The following is a 20,564-nucleotide window of genomic DNA, read 5'->3' on the forward strand; positions in this document are numbered from 1 at the left end:
TGGATTCTTTGAAAAGTACGTGAGAATGAGTTCCATATGGTAGTGTGCCTTATGTTCTCCCTTCCAGACATAAGTTCAAATGATTTTTCTAAATTTCTTTAAATTCAGATTTAAGAATCTTAAGCTTATTAGATTCCCCTGTTTTATATTATTAATTTTTTAAAGTTGTGTCAAACTCATGCCAGTCGTCTCCAAGTACTTGCCAGTGACCTGTAAACACCACATTTGAGTTCAATAGTTTTCACCCCCAACTTCGTGGAATTAAATGGTGAAAAAATTCCTTTCATAAACATTTTTAGCACACACACAATGCATTAATCATGAGCGCGCGTTTTGTATAAATTTATCATTTTCATCGATAAGCGCTAACAAGACATTGCAATCTCATGCATGGCTGCGTAAAACTTTTATGGATTGGGTATGAGTAATGAAGTGGCAGCGGCAGCAGCCCGGATTCACACACATATAAAAAATTGATAAGGCTGTCAGAAAAAGATATGGCAGCACTCGGGGCAACGCAAAAAATAAAAAATCACTAAAAACGAAGAAATGCTAAACAAATGCTACAACAACAGCAAAAATTACAAAAAAATATAGAAAAATGCTGAAATATTCTGACGCGGAAACGTGCGCTCGATAAGGATTAACCTGAATGAAGCTAAAAACCGGACACGGCGACAGTGAAATTGAAAATTTGTTGTTGTTGTTGTGTTTTTGTGTAAATAAATAAAATCACTTATAAATTCATTCATGCCATTTCCTCACTAAACGAAGGCAGGTGTCTATATTTCGCTATAGGAGTCAGGTGCAAATTTATCAAATTACTGTAATTACCGTTAGTTTATGAGCATGATGATGATTATAAAATTGTATTTATCAGCACAGTGCAGTGCCATTCAATAATCCACATGCCAAATGACGCCATAAATCGGCAGCGGCTTTTCATTCAGTTATTTGGTATATATGTATTCTCTATATATATATTTATTTCACTCTTCATACTATAATCTATAATTTTATTATAAATATTTTTTGTGTTGCTATCAAATAATCATTATCTCGCAGTTTTTCTTATCGCTTTCATAATATAAAAGCGCCACTTATGTAGCGTGGCGTCATAACGCCACAACACACAAATACACATAACACTACCGGATGCTTTATCATTGCAATAACACTCGAATTGTCGCCAAACGCATAAATATATGCAATCAAATTGCGGTTAGCGTACACAATAAATTACTTAGCGGCTGATGATTTTTATGCAAATTTTCTATTTTATTTCAGCACATACATACAATCACCATATACATATTTAGATATAATCAATTCGAATGGATTTTCATGTTCGAAATATTTCGCACAAAGTGGCTCTGATTGTTGGTTGTATGTTATTTTAATGTGTTGAGTATGGCTTTTGGCGCATTTTAACTGACTCATTGTGTAGAGTTCGTATGCAGACGTGTTTGGCTGGAATTATTTTTTACTCAAGGAAGTTTTTCGAAAATGTTTGTCAAGTCATTCCATCAATGATATTCAAAAAAATGTATATCTTATGTGTACGCTATCTCTCTAGCATCTAAAAAGTTTCCCGTTTCCCTCTTTTTTTCAAACGGTAGACAAGCAAAACCTTTGTAGAGAAATGTTTATAAATTTTTTGTATTTTCGAACCAGAAATGGTTACCAAAGTAAATAGCGCTATTAAGGGGTTTCATAGTTTTTGTCGCGTAAAAAATTGTCTATTTTCAATATTTTTTTTCCATGTAAAAAATTAAATATTTATTTAATCCAAACTTTTTTCTGCCTTATAGATACATATTTAAAGAATAATTTCTGAAATTTTCAAAAAAGAAAAAGTAAAAACATTGCGACTTCATTTCCGGTTACCCCTCGTGCGTCCGCGTTGTTAGCATAACTCCTGACAGGATCATCCAAAATGAAAAAACAAAAATAAGTGTTTTAGGTAAGACCATATTCTCGTGCTTGAACGAAGGAAAGACAAAAAAGTGAAAATTGGAATTTTAGCAGAAATTTTTCCAAAAGAAATAAAAATTTCGGACAAATTTGCTTGACATTTCTTTTTTTTAAATAGTTGTAATTGCAAAAAAATAAAATCCTTCGTTCTAGCACGAGTACATTGTATCTCGAACACCTGTTCAAAATTTCATAAAGATCGGTTGAGTAGTTTTCGAGAAAATTTGACAACCGACTTTGAAAACACGGTTCCGAGAAAAACGTGTTTAAAGTTTTGACAGTACTTGACTTGGAGCGCACACTTTCCAAAGGCTGTATCTCCAAAACTATTATTAGGATCGACTTTAGGACAATATTCTTGAGATGTTGTAGAAAAAATACAAATACGCGATTTTTTGAATCCACGAAACCCACGTAACCCCTTAAAATATTTACATATAAATAAACAATGTAGTATACTGTTAAGCAGTTCTATTTTACAATAAGCCACAAAAAACTAGGCGCTCAGTCAGCATTATCCATTCAAATTCACCAGTGTTTAATAATTTTGCAAATACGAACAAAATTTGAACGTAAACAAACTGTTTCGAATAATTGTTTCAAAAAATGTAAATAGAATTAGTTTCAAAATAAACAATTTATGACTTTCGTATTATATATATAATATTCATAAACTCATAATTTATCGAAACCATTCTCGAAAGTTTAATAAGAACCCTTACATTTTCCATAATTTTGCTATTAATTGATTTTTAAGATAGTTGGCAACTCGTATCATTAACTGTATATATGAAAGATGTGTCCAAAAAGTTGCAGTAGTATTTCGGAAATCTCTCGCGTTTAGCATAGATTCGTAAAATCTGACTCAGCTGATCTTTTTGTCGATATGTGGCAATCCTCTTTTAAAAATCTATATCTATACGAAAATATTTCAATACTTTCTCAAATCATTTTTGCGTTATCTTTAAAAACTATTTAAAATATTCTACATTAAAAATTATTTGATTTTGAAATTAATACTGAAAATTTAAACTTATTCTTATGAAATTCTCCATGAAGCTAGCTTTGTTACCACCTATTATAGAAAAGTGAAAATGTTATCAATTATGTGTTCAATAGTATTGGAGAAGTTTTAAATTTGACGTTGTGTTGACATATTTCGAAAACAATAAAATATATTTAGATAAAATGGGTGTTTTTTTCAGACATATGGTTTTCAATGAGACAATAAATTTTTTTATTGCTTTTAGAAGTAAAATTTTATACAAATTTCCTTCCAAAAATCGAACATTTCGACCAAGTCTTATTACAAAATTTAAAATTTTACTATCGGTGCAAAATTTTTAACAGACTCCCTATGTTATATGAAGGCGAAAAAGTATATAAAACTTTATGCAAAGAAAATAAATTAATAGAACTGGGTATAAATCTATATTTTACAGCTTTTATGTTTTAATGAAAATTTCTATAACTCGAAGTCTCTCTAACTCGACGTTTTTTTTTTGTGGATTTTGGTGATTCGAGTTAGAGAAGTTGAACTGTATTTAGAATTTATAAAGGAACTGTCTCCTAGTGAAATGTGAATCAGAAAATATCTTCATAATATAATGCCCTTGAAAAAGCTTTCTGGAAAATTTTGGAAAAATTTAATGAAACATTTTGACATAATGACATGCCAGCTTTCGAAAACAGTAAAATATTTAGGAAAGTATTATATATTGAGTACCAAATTTAATGCGTTTAAGATAGAAAATTTGCTGGACTAAAAAAAAACTCTCTCTAAGCAATATTTTCGGTTGTTTAAGTTGTTAAACAAAAAATTATATTATCAAAAAATGAGAAAGACTAACTTTCAAAATTCGAAATTATTAGTATTATTTTTATAAAATAAATAAATATACTTTTAGAGTTATTTATATTTAGTTCATGTTTGGAATTTTCTCTCGATTTTATGACTTAAATTAATTTTCTGAAAACGTTAAAGTTGCTGTATTGTTAAATATACCGTATATCTTTAAATTTCATTCATAAAAATATGTGCTACATCATTGACGGAAGGGCCTTGCATAATAAAAAAATAACCAAATCATCTACCTTTTGATACTAAAGTTGATTTCAGCTGACACAAATCTTATATAAACTGACACAAATCTGAATTTAATTCAAATACATTTGTCACACTTTTCACGCATTTCGCATTTCATCTCACATACATCATCACACACACTTTTGGTTCACAGAGCTTTACATAACCTCACTTTCATTGCTTTAGCACATAAAAAAGTGTGTGCCTAACTTGAATGCATGCATTGAATCCAAAAAATGAGCTGTGACCTGTGGGCTTTAAGCGTGAAAAATATAATGACTTTCATAATGTCTGTGTATTAGTTAGGCTGCGCATCATCAACTGTGTGTTTGTTAATATTCGCCTGGCACCAAAGTCAAACATACAAATACAAAAAACATTTTTCAGAAAGACATTATTAAGCCTCAGCGCATCGAGGGTGTCTGCGTTCTTATTCGCACTTGCCTGGTCTCCATCAGAGTTTCTCACACCTAAACAAAGGCGCAAATGTGAAAAATTTAATGGGATTTCATTTAAAGAGGCTGTGACGCGTTGAAAAAAGTTTCCCCACATTATGAGTGGGTCACCTGCAGCATTGCCGGCTGACATTTCAAAACGTACAACGAAAACATCAACATCATGCGGTAGCTAAGTGTTAAAACAGCAAAACCAAAAGCAAAAATTTAATTCACCGCCATCACAGCCGCGTTTATTATAATGACTTCGCGGTGCTGCAGCTCAAAAGTCATTTTTGGTGCGAAATTCGTTTTGTGTGAAAATCATGTGAAAAAGTGTGAAATTGCTTTTAAACAAAAAATTGAGCAACCAACTGCGGGTAGCAGGTGTCACAGCACTCAAACACACATACACACACGTGCAGACACATATTTAAATAAAAAGCGTATAACGTTAGTTGCGCCTGTGATTATGCAGCAAATTACTTTGAGCACTCGTGTTGGTCATCAAGTGCACTTGTGCGCGCCCTTATGCGCATGTAAGCTGAAAACAGATGTGTGTAGAGCGTTTGAGCGCCAGGGAATGAAATTCTAAAAAAATGTTTTTGCAGCGTTGCTTTAATAAAACATTTTACTTTCGGCTGTTTTGAACATAATGTTAAGAGCGCAGAAGAAAAGATATGAAGAAGAAAAAGAGCTTTCTTAAACTAATAAAATGATGGTTTGAACAAAAAAATTAAAAAAAATATTGCGCAATATTATTAAAGATAGGCATAAAATTGAATGAAATGTGCATTGTTACATCTAAAAAATTTTCATATATAAAATAAAAAAATTTATTGCGCAATATTATTGAAGAGATGTATTAAATTTAATGCTATGCGCTTAAATATATAGATATATATTTCCTTCAATTACATATATAAAAACAAAAAAATTATTGCGCAATAATATTGAATATATATTTCTTATTTCACTTACTCATGAACTATTCAAAATTAAACTTTACATTCTACGTAATTTATCATTTCAAAAAATATTGCACAATAATATTGAAACTTAATTTCCTAATCGAGTCTAATTTGTGTCCCCGTGACTTCTAGAATAAAACATGTCAAATATTTATTTTATTGCGCAATATTATTGGAGATATTCATCTATTTTGATGATTTATGTCTTGTAACTATCCAGACAACAATACAATTTTCATACGGAAAATATAAAAAATATTGTGCAATAATATTGAATACAACTCTATGATGTGAATCTAATTTGTGTCCCAGTGACTCATAGCATACTCATAAATTTAATTTGTTTACCTAAAATATGAAAATTACATCGCTAAAACTAATAATACCAAATGTACTACATGACGTATACGCAACCTTGACATCTGAGTGCTCATAAAGCAAAAATATGCAGCCCCTAAACGCACTCAAGCACGGCCAATGGCTAACCTACAAATGCAAATGGCATGCAAGTGTAAGAGAAATGAAATCGCATGGTAGAAAAATATCAAATATGAAAATCAAATGAATCAGTGCAAGATTTAAAAATAGCAAAATGAGAAAATATCAACATTTTTTTTTATTTTTTATAATTTCGTGAACGGCGCAGTGCATGACTGCACCTCAAATATCGCCGTTTGTTTGTCGATATGTGAATTGCATTGCCGGGCGCTTTAATTGCATAGTCCCTGCGTTGAAGAAATATGTGCTAAGGCAATTTTAGCAGTTTTTTTTATTCCAATTTGTGGACCTCTCGTGTCTCACGCTTCATTTACGTTTTTAATGAACCAAAGAAGTAATTGGCAAGCAGCAAGCATTCCCATTTAAATGCATTTTTGTTGCTGTCAATAAATGAAATGAAACATTCCATTTTCCGCACTAATTGCAATGTGTGAGGAACGTTTCGATTGGAATAGGCGCAAATCAGTATTGAAGCTCTGAATTATTGACAGCTTGTGGAAAATATTCGCTCGAAATTATTCAAATGCACTTGATTGAAATTAGTTTGGCATTGAAATGAAATGAAATTTGGTAAAAATTAGATTCACAATTAATGAAGCTTTTGATTTCAATATTTAGTTTTTGTAATGGAAATGAGGTCGTTATTGAAATTTATAGTTATTGAAAATGATTGTAAATCGAATGTACTAATTTACAACAATCTTAAAGAAAAAATTAATATTTTTGTATTAGAAACACATAACATATGTATATTATAAAAATAAATATAAAAAGACTAAAAAAACTGAAAAAAATTTAAAATTTTTTTGTAGAATTGCAAAAAAATAATAATAATAATTAAAATATTTCAATAAATTTCTGGTTAAAAATGTTTTTTAGTAATCATAAATATTTTCTTAAAATTCTTATTATTTGTTATTTCAAAATCAGTTAGCAATACCTTAAAATAAATTTCTCACCAATATAAGTATAATTTCATATCGGTCTTGAATATTTAATATTTACAAAACTATTTAGAGAAACAAAAAAGGCGAACAAAAATTGTCTCATACTAAATTTAATTAACTGATATAATTTTTTTTTATTTAATATAATAATATGAAATTTTTGTCCCCGTTCTTGTTTTTCAAAAGTTTTAGCCAATTTGCCATAGAATTGGCCAACTTTTGCGATACTGAAACGTTTATCTTCGCCCATTCCTCCTCAATCGCTTGTCATACTGCTTTGTTCAGCTAAAAAATGTTACGGAATGGATTTCCCATACATCCTCTATTGAATTTAGATCTTGACTTAATGACGGACACCGAAGTTAGTATATCCTGCGAGGTGGATCAGTGCGTTATCCCGCTGGAACACCCAGTTATTGCCATTCCTTAGTTCACTGTCCAGCAATTCCATATATATTTTAGTTTCATATGACTCGAGACAAGGCAAATGGGAGACTTCTCTTTGGCGCTAAGAGCAACGCACATCATTAGAGATCCACCGCCATGTTTGCGCTTATAGTAAGTATGGCGAGGGTGTCGTAGATCCCTCCAATGCTTATGATCCATCTAAATATCTTTTTTTTCTTCATCATTAAATATCAAATTTGGAAACTCTACTTCTTAGAATTTGTATTTTTCGAAAAAGGATGCATGCGTTTTTGTGGAGATTATAAACGCGGGTTTAGACACTTTGCATTTATATTTAAGATTTAAGTCTTCTTTCAAAATTGGTACGTTCATTTATCGAAGATTTTGGTCCAGTACGCTTATGTTTTTTGTATTACATTACGGGGTTTCTAAAAAGTTTCGTATGGTTTTTCGATGCCACATTACATTAGCAGTATTTACATAATTTTTTAAACCATCCTTGTTCATAATCTCAATCTTGACCTGTTCCTCAGACGAAATTCGGTTCCAAGTCACATTTTTAACTAAAGTGAAAGTTAGTTGTTGTTTTTATATACATGGAATTATTTTCCAATTATTGCTTATATTCTCGTTACTTGTTTTTATAATTCCAATAGTCGAGATGTTAACACCGCGACACGCAAAAAACAAAAAAAAACATTTTGCACATATACCTATTTTCAATGATGCGACCTGATCTACATAGTGTACTAATACTAACTGTACCATGAGCAAGGTGTTGTCGTCGAGATCTTGGGCGGCAAACAGATGTTGTCAACATGACTGCAATTGTTGCACCAATTTAAATTTTTCTGAGGTATATGCGGCAACCATTGTTTAGTTTATCTAGCATATAGGCTTTCTATGAATATTTATGAATGGGGTTGTACAAACTGGAGCGACACCAATAAAAATTATTTTCAATAAAAATATATATATTCTAAAATTAATAAATTTTAGCTATTTCTTGGAAGTCACACATTAGACGCTACGGTTAATTAAATATTAAATATCCTAGTAAATATCGCGGAAATGGTGGGGGTTCTTTACTAGTTAAGCATCTAAATATTTAACAAGTGGGATTTGAACAACATTTTTTTCACTCAGCGCCATCTAATGTATACGTACTTGTTGACATTTTCTATAACGAGATTAATATCAGATAGTAAACCATGAAATGTTTAAAATCTTAATTCATGAAATTCTTGTTTCTAATTTACGTAATACAGAATTTTTGTCCTAATGTATGTATGTGATTGGCGTTGCAACCGTTTAGCCGGTTATAGCCGAATCGACGATAGTGCGCCACTTCTCTCTCTCCTTCGCAGTTCGGCGCCAGTTGGAGATCCCAAGTGTAACCAGGTCGCTCTCCACCTGGTCCCTCCAACGGAGTGGAGGCCTTCCCCTTCCTCGGCTTCCTCCGGCGGGTACTGCATCGAACACTTTCAGGGCTGGAGTGTTGTCGTCCATTCGGACAACATGACCTAGCCAGAGTAGCAGCTGTCTTTTTATTCGCTGAACTATGTCAATGTCGTCGTATAACTCGTACAGCTCATCGTTACATCGTCTGCGATATTCGCCGTTGCCAATGTTCTGAGGACCATAAATCTTGCGCAAAATTTTCCTCTCGAAAACTCCTAGTGTCGTCTCATCTGATGTTGACATCGTCCAAGCTTCTGCACCGTAAAGCAGGACGGGAATGATAAACGACTTGTAGAGCTTGATTTGGTTGTCCTAATATGTGATCAAAATAAGATTCAAACCGGATAATAAATATACTTTTAAGAATAATATCGACTTCAGCGCCACCTTTCGGATATATTCGAATATTTTTAAATGATGCCATCTATGTAGATATTAACTGAGGCTTATATTTTTTCGAAATGTTCAGAGGTTTCTTCGAGTTTTAAGTAACAATTATATCTTTCTATAGATAGAGCAGTTCAAAAATTCAAGTTCACCTACATAAATATCTCTATAGTACATATTTTCATCAAAGAATTTTGATTTCTACCAGACTGTGGATTTAGAGCTAATAATCACTTCCAGAATGCTGACAGAAAAGATGTTCGACCAAAGGCCCTCTCCTATTTTCTTGATAATAGTTGATTACCTGTTTATACCCGTATGTGTTTTCAACCATCATATTTGCTTTCTAAAAGTTTTACAAAAATACCACTTAATACTATCTTTCGCTTTTGTTTACTTACAGATCACTAACTAAGGCAACTACGGACACTTGTAAACAACTAATAAATCAGAGACCAAACAACAGTTACAGCAGTATGCGAAATTTAATTGTCAACAGTGCCGCTTTTGAAGACTTTGGCGGCGCGCTTTATGACTGCCCAGCTTACACGCCCACACAGACGCGCTCATAATGTGCTGCAACAATGAGAACAGTTTAATCCTTTCAATCCAACCGTGTAGTAACAACAACAACGCCACAAACAATTTGAGCTGATTTATTGCCACGCACGTGACGGAGCAAGAGCAAGAGCCGAGCCAGAGCTCAAACTGCAAAGGCAGAACCACACACACCGCAATGATAATGGATGCACATAGCACTGCGACGATGTGGCGACGACGCAAACCAATAACAACAACAACCACCGCTAAGCCACTTTACAACACAGCAACATGGACTTTAATCATACTGTTGTTCAACATCGCCTCGGCGGCGCTGACTTTAGCCGGAGCTTTGGGCAACACAACAAACGAGGCGTCGGCGCTGGCACAGCATAACAATGAAACCAACAATGCAACAACAACAATTGTTACAAAAGCACATAAAGCTAGTGCGAAAGCTGAGTCTACCGAGACGCAGCTCATAGTGGTACCAACAACAACACCGGTGTCCGGTGATGGCTTTACGCCAATGAGCACGGTGAGCGCTGTGACGGCTTTGAGTGAGAGCTCGCTGAGCGCGAGCACATTGAGCACGACCACGAGTATGCATCGTAGCGGCAGCTTGGATGTGCGCTATGAGGTCGAGCACAAAGCCGATCTCATCAACGATCCTTATGTGCAAATCGTTTTCTGCATCATCTATGCGACGGTCTTCGTGTTGGGCATCTTTGGTAATGCGTTGGTCTGCTATGTGGTCTTACGCAATCGTGCCATGCATTCGGTGACCAATTACTTCATCACAAATCTGGCGATCTCCGACATACTGCTCTGCGTGTTGGCCGTACCCTTTACGCCCCTCTACACTTTCATGGGACGCTGGATATTCGGTGCCGCCATGTGTCACATGGTCTCTTATGCGCAGGGTTGCAGTATTTATTTGTCGACATTTACGCTAACCGCGATCGCTGTGGATCGTGTGTTCGTGATCGTTTTCCCCTTCAAGCCGCGCATGCAAATACGCACCTGCTATTATACGCTCGCTTTTATCTGGTGCTTCTCGTTGATCGCCACCACGCCGTATGCCTTATATATGCGCGTTGTTGTTGCGCATGTCAAGAAGAAGTACGTGAACGAAGGCGTCACGTTCATTACGGACGGTCCAACTAATCTGCTGGAACATCTGAATAGCACAGCAGCACCGTATGGCGTTTATATGCTGACCGATGTGATTACGACGGTGGCCTCTATGACGGGCGTCGAACTGAATTTGAATGCCACGGGGATTGCAGAGTATGATGATGACGCCACGATATACTGCGAGGAGAATTGGCCTTCGGAGAGTTTTCGTCGCGGTTTCGGTATACTGACAACGACTGGACAGTTTATTATGCCGTTAGGCGCAATAACGGTTTGCTATATTTGGGTGTCGGTGCGTCTGAATATGCGCGAACGCTGTCGGCCCGGCGCTAAGTCGGCGGCCCGCGATGCGGCCGATCGTGAACGTAAGAAGCGCACGAACTTCATGCTAATCGCAATGGTTGGCGTCTTCGCTTGCTCGTGGCTACCGATGAATATTGTCAATATGGTCGATGATTTCTATGACAAATCGAATGATTGGTCTTTCTACACGTTCATTTTCTTCATAACGCATGCGCTCGCGATGTCATCGACCTGCTACAATCCCTTCTTGTACGCCTGGTTGAATGAGAATTTTCGCAAAGAGTTCAAGCATGTCTTGCCCTGCTTCAATCCATCCAAACATCGTCAAATGAATCGTTACTGTTACAATCGCTCGGATCGCAATACATGCGGTGGTGCGCGTCGCAATGACATGAGCAATGGTGTGGGTGTGAGCATAGATATCGATGAGGGTGATGATGAGAATGAGAATGGCGTTACGCAGGAGACTTCGTTGGCACGCGCGAAAGAGAAATGCACGGGCGAGTCACACGAGTTGACCTGCAGCAACGGTGGTGATGCTTTAAAGTCAAATAATAAGTGTTGCAATACGGTGCTGGTGCATGGTACACATGTGGTGGATATCGCGCTGAATGATAAGAATCAAAATCTTGATTGTAGCATTGCCATGGATGAGGATTGTGTGTCGGGCGATGAGCATACGGTGGAGATGCATTTCACGGAGACTGCGTTCGTGAGTTTGGACAATGGCAAGGATATATGCCTGCTGGAAGCCGGCTGCAACAACAAAGAGGTGGGCGAGCAAATTTTTAACTAAGGCCGGGTGAGTTTAGTGCGTAAGGTGGGGTGGGACGGACAGTGAGAGGGCGTCGGAGTTAGACAGAGATAGAGAGCGAGAAAGAGAGATAGAGAAAGAGGAAATGTGAGAGAAAGAGAGAGATAATATTTGGTGTACAAGAAAATTGGTACAAAATTGTAGGAATAAAGTCATAACAGTGACACTGACATTAGACAGCTGAAATCGCCAGCAATTTGTGATGAGGACAATAGAGCATCAGCTCGTTCCCAAACTGATGAGATTTCGGCTGAAGCGGTCTTAAGTTCGAGCTCATCAGCTCTGCTGATGTCTCAAGTCTTTATTCGACTTCGAAGAGAAAATTGACCTATAAGCAATTCTGAGAATGTCTTCTTTAGCAAATCCAATGTCGAATTTGTTCGTTGGATTTGTTCATTTCTACACAATTTTCATTGTTGGTGGTAGTGCTGGAATTCAAATTTTGTGTTCGACGATTTGTTCAATAAAAGAGAAAATTTTCTATCTTGTCTGTATTCGAGCGAACATATTCGTCATTGAATGGCAGTATCCCCCATTGCGAGTGTCGACTGGCAGAAGATAATCGATATTATCGACTACAGGTGCTATTGTAAGTGTCTATCAGTCGGTCAACCATCCACTGTGAATGATTTTTAATCGCTTATTTGTTGATAAAAACTGTTAAATGGTTGGAAATTTTTAAATTAAATCGACTCAATCGACTTCAGGTTATTCTACTGTCAGTAGACAGTCACAATAGGGAGTTTTGGGCAAATGTATCAACTGTTCGGCGAACAAATTCGACTATAGCAAAAGGTTTTAAGTATTTCTCTATTACCAATTAATCAGTAACCACATAGTAGAACACACTTTCCAATCCCTAAACAGACATCCTGCGACAATTAAAAGGCGTTCTTTGGTCTCAACACTTATACTATGACTTATAGTTGTCTAATCTGACCTATATCTTTTTATCTTCTTCTCATCTATCTTGAGTTTTTGCGGTACGAAATTAGGAGTTCATTTAAGCTAACGTGTCCAACGACCTAGGTCATATTTCGAGCCGACGAATAAATTAAGAGCATTGCTTGGTAGGGCCATAAGACCGAAAGAAATCGGATTGATATCTGTTAGATTAGATTAGATTTAATGATGTGGGGATAGTAGAGAGACACCATTGCCTGCCTCCTTAAACTCGCAATCGCAGGGCAGTCTCAAGGAATAGATGCTCAGGTGTTTCCGCCTGTCTAATCCCAGAACTTGCACTGATCCGACGAGCAGATTCGAGTTTATTTAGATGACGCCTTAGTCTGCAGTGGTCGGTATATAGACCACTAGTTGTCTCAGTTTGTTTCTTCGGAGCGCCCCTAGAAATAGTATGGAGTGGCGAAGTATCTGCAGGTGGAGCCAGTAGCGGTTCTTACTTGCAAATTCATCTTCTACTAGCCGATTCCTGAGAACATGCCGACCAACAGCAATGAAGGGCTTCGGACCTATCGTCAAAGTAACATCGGCATTTTTATCTATCTAAAAGTAATTTAAGAAAATCTCACTTAAGTTTTTAGCTGGAATAAGCATTTTATTTATTTTATTCTAACTGTATTTATGACTTATGACCCATGCGTGTTCCATTCGCCACGCTCTAATTTTGATAATGTTCAAGTTAGTCATCAAATATCATTTCCAGTGATAATTGAATGTTGTTTTGTGTTTAATATTGGAGATCTAGTAGATTTTTTTGTGCTCTAGGGGCTGTTTTATTTGATTTACAGAGCTTCTGTGTGATTTCTCTTTTTTTGATGATTCTTCTACACAGCTTCATTGTCTAAGATCTCATACTCTTTTTTGATCTTTTGAAATTCGACCGATTATTTGTTGAGTCAGTACTACCAAATTTTCGTTCTAATATTGGAAAACGAATAGATCGATCCATATTCAGCTCCAACTGTATAACACAGCGTACATTAAACACTAAATCATTGGGTATATTTTACTCTTTTAGACACATTCTTCTTCAGTATTGTGTTTTTGTGTATTGGTATACATATGTTAACACATATATAACTCTTAAAATCATCTATGCTAGCTCCTATATGTTACAATTGCGGAAGTAAGCGGATTACCATAGCGCCCAAAGGCAAAATCTCAACAAAAGTGTATGCGGAAATATTAAGAGATATACAAAACGGCTGACGAAACAGTTGCACGCACACATGAGCTCAGATATAAAACGCACTTTGTATTTTTTTTTTTGTTATAATACTTACATATTTATAAAGGCCGGAACCGGATTTCCCTGTGCTATCGCTTACTCAATGCGCTATGATTACGCAAGAGTGCTTGTCGGCATATACTCACACTTATATGGCATAGACAGCCATAGAAGGCAGAAGAAAAACTCAACAAACATATGCAAGCATATACACACATAATCTCGCCAAGAGATTTCATGTTGCTCTCATATTTCTTTGTTTACTTTTGCCAACGCACGGCTTCCGAGCTGGAATTCATGCCAAGCGCTCTAGCAATCCAGTTAAGCTGCCGTTTTTTCCAAACTGCCAACACAACAGGTCACACGCCAACAATGGCTCATCAGGCATAGAAAAAGAATACAGGAAAAAATTGCCGACAGAATAAAGTTTATCGAGCACTTGAAATTTTAATAGGCCAACATAGTTACACAATGTTTGCTTTTCCAACTTTTTTCTCCCATCTCTATTTTATCAAGTTCACTGCGCGCTGTGTGTGTGTGTGCTTTTCGACTCGCCTACTGTCCTACTAAATGCCCAATTTTTTGCTGCCTTTACATGGTATTTAGTTGTTGAATAAAACATTAACCGCTATTTGTTATAAGTGTGCATGTCGCTGTCGCCCTTCGTGCACATAAATTAAAGTGGCCGTACCTTTTCTCTACCATTCATCCCCGAAGCCGAAAGTTCTTCATCATTTATATTACATTTAATGTTGTAATTTATATTTTGTGTGTAATAAGCGCCGAAAAGTGACAGGTCCAACTCATCATATATTCTCTTTGAAGTATGCTTAAATAGTACTCATAAAAAGTGATTAAGTTATAACTTGTTTAGACTTAATTTATGGCGGGAAAATTGCATTGGATTAGCTGTGTGGATATTAGAATATTTTAAGTATAATTTTGAGAATATTTTTCAGTTTTAATGTAGGCAATTAATTGTAAATAACTTCGTATATAAGCGCCTGAAAAGTTTCTGTTGTCTTTTATAAACCAAAAACAGTACGGTTGTTTTGAAAACATAAACTTCATATTCACAGCGCCGTCTAGTGGATTTTAACTTCATTGAAAAAGTTCTCGGTCTTTTAAAATTAAATCTAGGTGGAGTTAGGTTTGTTTTAGTGTTTGTCTGTTGATGCATCTATGCCTTAGGGAGGCCTATTATAAAACCACCGACACTGGAATTCCCTCACCCTATTATGTCTTCTCTGAACCACCCTATGGTCTTTAAATAATTGTTAAAGTTTGATATGTGCAACTTTCAGCACATCGTCGAGGAAACCGTGTCCGATAGTAGCGATTCTTTTTCTATACAAAGCCTTAAATTTACATAGAAAATGTGTTATAGTCTCTTCTTCTACTATTGTCATCTTCTGTAGTAACCATTGTAAGGTATCCTCAGGCTGCTGGTGTGTCTCTCAATCAGATAGTGGCCTGTTGACAACCCTACTATCATTACTTTTAATTTTCTGTAGTCGTCATATTCCATTCAGACCACGTTTATCTGCTGGTTTTGAAAGTCAGAGATTCTTTCCACCCAGACCCAGCTATGTATATCTACAGCATGTTTGTCGATTAAATATCTAAACTTAGCCAGAGGTATGTATATTCCCACTTTATTTGCATCTAACTGTAAGGTGGGGCCATTTCATTTGCTTCGCAGTTCTCAGGAATATCACTATGCCCTGGGACCCATTGCAGGCTTATCGTGAAACATAATGTTATTGCCATTAATAGCTCCAGTCATTCTTTCACTGTATTCGATGACATCCTAAGAGACTTCAGTGATTTTAAAGCCGCGTGGCTATCTATAGATATAAATATGTTTCTTACCGTTAACACTCTTTTCGAAGGAAAGATAATTTTTCTTAATTTCAGTAAAAACTAAATCTAAATTTATAAAAAAAATTAGTTAAGATGGGGAATACTTAATATATTCTATAGAAACGAGTTATTCCGGTCAAAGAAACACTGATTTAAATATAGATTTCACGAAAATGTGTTTCTAATAGCAATAGTCTCCCGTTCTTATTTATTATACAAAATAATTTTCGTAAAAGTTCATCAACTGTGTATCATAAGTTGAAGAATTAGTACTCACAAAAATTAATCAATAGTGATAACTCCGTCCGGCATCCTTTTTCGAATTTCACAAATAAAATAAACCAAGATTTTGATATCTGTTTTGGATAGTCTTTGCGCCGTCAATCCAAAACTTTCGAATCTAAAACACACAAAACTTATCGAAGGATCCTTTAGGGTATAGGTGGCAGCTCAAAACTCATAGGGTTCTCAATTTATTGGATAATGTCAAAGCACAACACATAACAAGAACGAAGGTAGTCTTGAGCACGAATCTACCAGAGATGGAAATAGGTATAATTACATCCTAACTATCTACAGGCACTTTAGTTACGACTTTTTTTTAAGTTGAGTCGCAGTTTAGTTACTGAACACGTCAGCTAGCTATTTCTTACTTTATATATGTGGATGTTCTTTGTACCAATACCAAATCCTTTAAATTCAGTTTTACAGAAATTTTTTCGAAAACTATATGCTGTTTCGGATCTCAAATAGTACAGTAAGTAATGCCTTGGAATTTATAGATTCATGGATCTATCTCTATATCGATTTATATCAATCTATATGGATCTATTATATCTCAAACCTTCCACTGCTCCTTTCCCTCTACGCATGGTTCTTTTTGGATTCCAATTGATCTGATCATGTACAGGTAAATCTGTAATAGGACTCCTTCACTACGTATCATTTAATTTAGTAGGTGGACCAAAATGTTTGATTTGAATTCCTCAAGAACTCAAGCGTTTATATCTTCTAGTTGATTATCAAATCTGAAAGTTATAAAGAGATATATTGGTTAGATTGATCGTTAACTATAATGTTAGATTAATCTATAACTATAATATAATGAAGCTTCTGATTTTTACAAAACTTTGGGTTCTTTAAATTATAAACACCCGATTGTGGTGGGAACTGAGATTGTTATTGCTGTTGTTCCCAAACAATTTTGAGAAATTCTGACGAGTTGAGCGAGTCCTTGGCCGGACACAAATCCGGGTCCGTTCATATTATGTTATGTTGTATCAGGAAAGGTGGAAATATTCCATAATGGGAACGGAGATTAAATTATTCGCTTCGAACAGGTAACTGTGAGGCTTTGTTTAGCAAGAATTTGAGAGAGATTCGTTGCAGTTAATTTTCATTAAGCCACAAACGAGCTTTTTCTAATACTAGTAGGGTCCTACTGGCCCTATTGTGACAGGTCATTGTATCTTGTATATCTCATATCCCACAGTGTTAGCAAGTGCACATTTCTAAGGACAACTTAAATTTCTTTACACAGTTTTCGCACTTAGCGCAAGCTCTCCTTACTCTCTTACACTTTCGCGCAAACACTTTAAAGGCCATAGCAGGTTTATGGACGGCAACGCACTTCAAGCGTCGATTATTCATAGCCACCGAAGCCACACTATTCACGGTAGTGAGAACACTGCTAACGTTACTTGCTTGCCGTTACAAAGACTGTGGCAACAACAACAACAAATGTAGCCCAAAAACTTGTCTGAAAATATTATTCTTTCATGGTTTCCACTTACAGTTACGCAGCACCATTTGCGGTAAAATAAATGGACACATAAAGTCCAAGCAAAAGAGGCATCAACTAAAGGGGCTGCAGGGGGTAGAGTTGAGGGTGTTGAAATGAAAAATATACAGCACCAAAGCTGAAAACAGTGACAAAGCAGCAGTGAAAAGAGTGGTGGCCGTATTAAAGTGCAGTAAGGAGCGCTGTAGAGAGGCACCAAAAAAAAAAAATAAAGAAAAAGTGAAAAATCGGCGATTGGAAGCCGAAAAATGGCCAGGATACTGTGTTAAACATAAATCTAGGTCAAGTTTGTTGAAAGTGTGTTCTGAGCTGAGCGCTGAATGCAGCTTCCTAACTGTAACTGTAAGCGATTGTGGCTCAACATCAACCATTGTTGAAAGCAGAGCAATGAGCAATGAAAGCGAGAGTGTGATGGTCCAAGTAAAGCGGTGCGGCAAGGACATGCCACACACAATGCTGCGGGCGCATAAGTTTGTGTAAATACCGTTTACTTTATCACTTGTTGGGTCATGCGTGTATTATGGTCATGCAAATGCGCTCCTCGTCACACACACACACACACACACACACACACACACATTCACCACTGATTACCCTTATAAAATTGCGTCAATCTGTTTCTTAACGCTTCCTTTTTGCATAACAAAAAGTTTTGTCTTTAGATTACTGGCATAACATTTAATGCTGCGATAAGCGTAAGGACATTGATCCTTTTTCGCACAAATGGTTGCTAATGCATTTTGTGTGCTTCAACAAATGCCAGCATACATAACATAAAAAATAGAGATACTTGTAACTGTGTCTTGTCTTTGACACTATTTAACTAGTTTACGGCGGTACGTAAATGTTATAAAAAATATTTTTGAAACCAAAGTTCGCATTAGTCGATACTAACAGGTTGAAAATATTCCAATTATAGATACCCAAGCTATATTGGTATCATTTGCTGGTATTATAGGGGAAACAAATGTTGCCTCTGTAGAAGTCTGAATTTTGAGCTTTATGCCACAAGTCTAAATTAGAAACCCTTTACAAAAATCGACGCGTTTCGATTCGGTGGTTTGAACTACTGTAACGGTACGCGAACCGGTTAATCAGTGTCTCTGAATCGCGGTTCGGTTTGCTTCAAGAATGGGGACAGATATAATACCCGAACCGATTTCACTGATTTAGCTACATAATATCAAAGACTATAAGCTCACATTATTTTACTAAGATATCCCACATATTAACTGATATATACGGTTTAAAGCTCATAAGATGTTTAGAAAACCTAATAATAGGTATATATATGGGGGCTAGGGGAAGTTATGACCCGCTTTTTTGGTCCAGAGTCACGTTATAAGAAGAATTTCCTCCGAATTTCTTGAAAATATCTGAGAGATTTTCCGGTATTCTCGGTAAAAATTTATCCATAGGCATTGAGGTCTTCATGTTCGGTATCTGAGGCTTTGAAATGTTTCGCTCCGATTTGGAAAATCATTAAATGAACCACAAAGTTTTTATTCCGATATCTCCATCGGTTTTTGATTTATATATTCTACAGAGAACAATTCAGATACATAGAATTAAAAAATAGAATTATATGAGAACGTGTTTTTAAACCGATTTTGTTCATTTTGTACCTTTAAAATCATAATTTCAATGTTAAAATTGGTTGACTATACCTGAGATTTGATTTTGGACCCTGTTTTTTCATTTTTATTAATGCTATTTTTTATTGAATATGGTGAGACTATAAAACAATATTTTTAAAAAAATTTCATACCACCCTAATGCGGATAAGTAAACTTCCCAACTTTGCAATAATGCCCACACACGCACACATTGATACTTTTATTTGCAACCTCTTTTGCTTATCTTTAGAAAAATGTCCAAGCATATTTAGTTTCTAAAGATGTCCTTGTCCCTTGTCAAATTTGGCTACAGTTAATGTAGCGTTTTATTTTTTTGCGGTTAAATCGGTGGATGTACTAAATTCATATATAAAGCTTATGTTTGTATACAGTAAACTATTAAACGTAAATGCTATTTATACTGCAAACAAACTGAAATTTTTTATTATTTTCAAATGTTCATGCTTCGCTTGTGACATTTTAGCGACCATTTGTGTAGAGTTAAAGCGAAAGTGTGGGAAACTTTTTTAAGTAGTTCAAAATCTATTTGGAATACGTTCTATGCCCAACTTATTTTTTGCTTGACTCCATATTTCTCAATCTGTCGATCTCTCTAACGCTTTTTTCCATGTATTTTTCTGTCTTTTTATATATCTCTATATTTTACGCTCCTTTCTCTTTCTATCGATCTCTCTATCGTGTTTTCTCTTCCTCTCTATTTGAGTCCTTTTCAATAAAAAAAATATATTTTCAGCTATATTTCAATTTTTTTTTACAAAAATTTTATATGCGATCTTCGGAGGTACCAAAAAAAAAGTTTCCTAACTGCTGATATGATTCCGGCCGAATGAGTTGTTGAAACAAGAAAATTTAAAAAGGTTATTAAAGCTAAATATATTTCCTCTACAGTGACCTACCACTTTTGAAAAATATCAAAAATTGGCAAAATGGTGTAGTTCTGACAAAAATTTTCGTTTTTATGTAAAAAAAATGGTATTTTTTTAATACCAAATTGACAATTTACAACCATTCAAAAAGATCGTAGGTCATTGTATAGTAAATATACATATACAATAATGTGTGTGTGTGATTGGCGTTGCAACCGTTTAGCCGGTTATAGCCGAATCGACGAT

General features: G+C 35.5%; 1 protein-coding gene across 2 annotated transcripts in view; it reads left to right on the forward strand.

The window, feature by feature from the left end:
* LOC105217546 (neuropeptide F receptor) overlaps positions 1-13,041 on the forward strand; it is a 128,845-nt gene extending 115,804 nt beyond the window's left edge. For both annotated transcript variants that reach the window (XM_054229432.1, XM_054229431.1), the window contains one exon: positions 9,570-13,041. In XM_054229432.1, the coding sequence (XP_054085407.1) occupies positions 9,903-11,942 (2,040 nt within the window). In that variant the 5' untranslated portion in view covers positions 9,570-9,902 and the 3' untranslated portion in view covers positions 11,943-13,041. The remainder of the gene's footprint in view (positions 1-9,569) is intronic.
* Positions 13,042-20,564: the final 7,523 nt, after the last annotated feature.

The sequence above is a fragment of the Zeugodacus cucurbitae genome, chromosome 4 (genome assembly GCF_028554725.1).
Source record: "Zeugodacus cucurbitae isolate PBARC_wt_2022May chromosome 4, idZeuCucr1.2, whole genome shotgun sequence".
Classification (NCBI taxonomy): Eukaryota; Metazoa; Arthropoda; class Insecta; order Diptera; family Tephritidae; genus Zeugodacus; species Zeugodacus cucurbitae.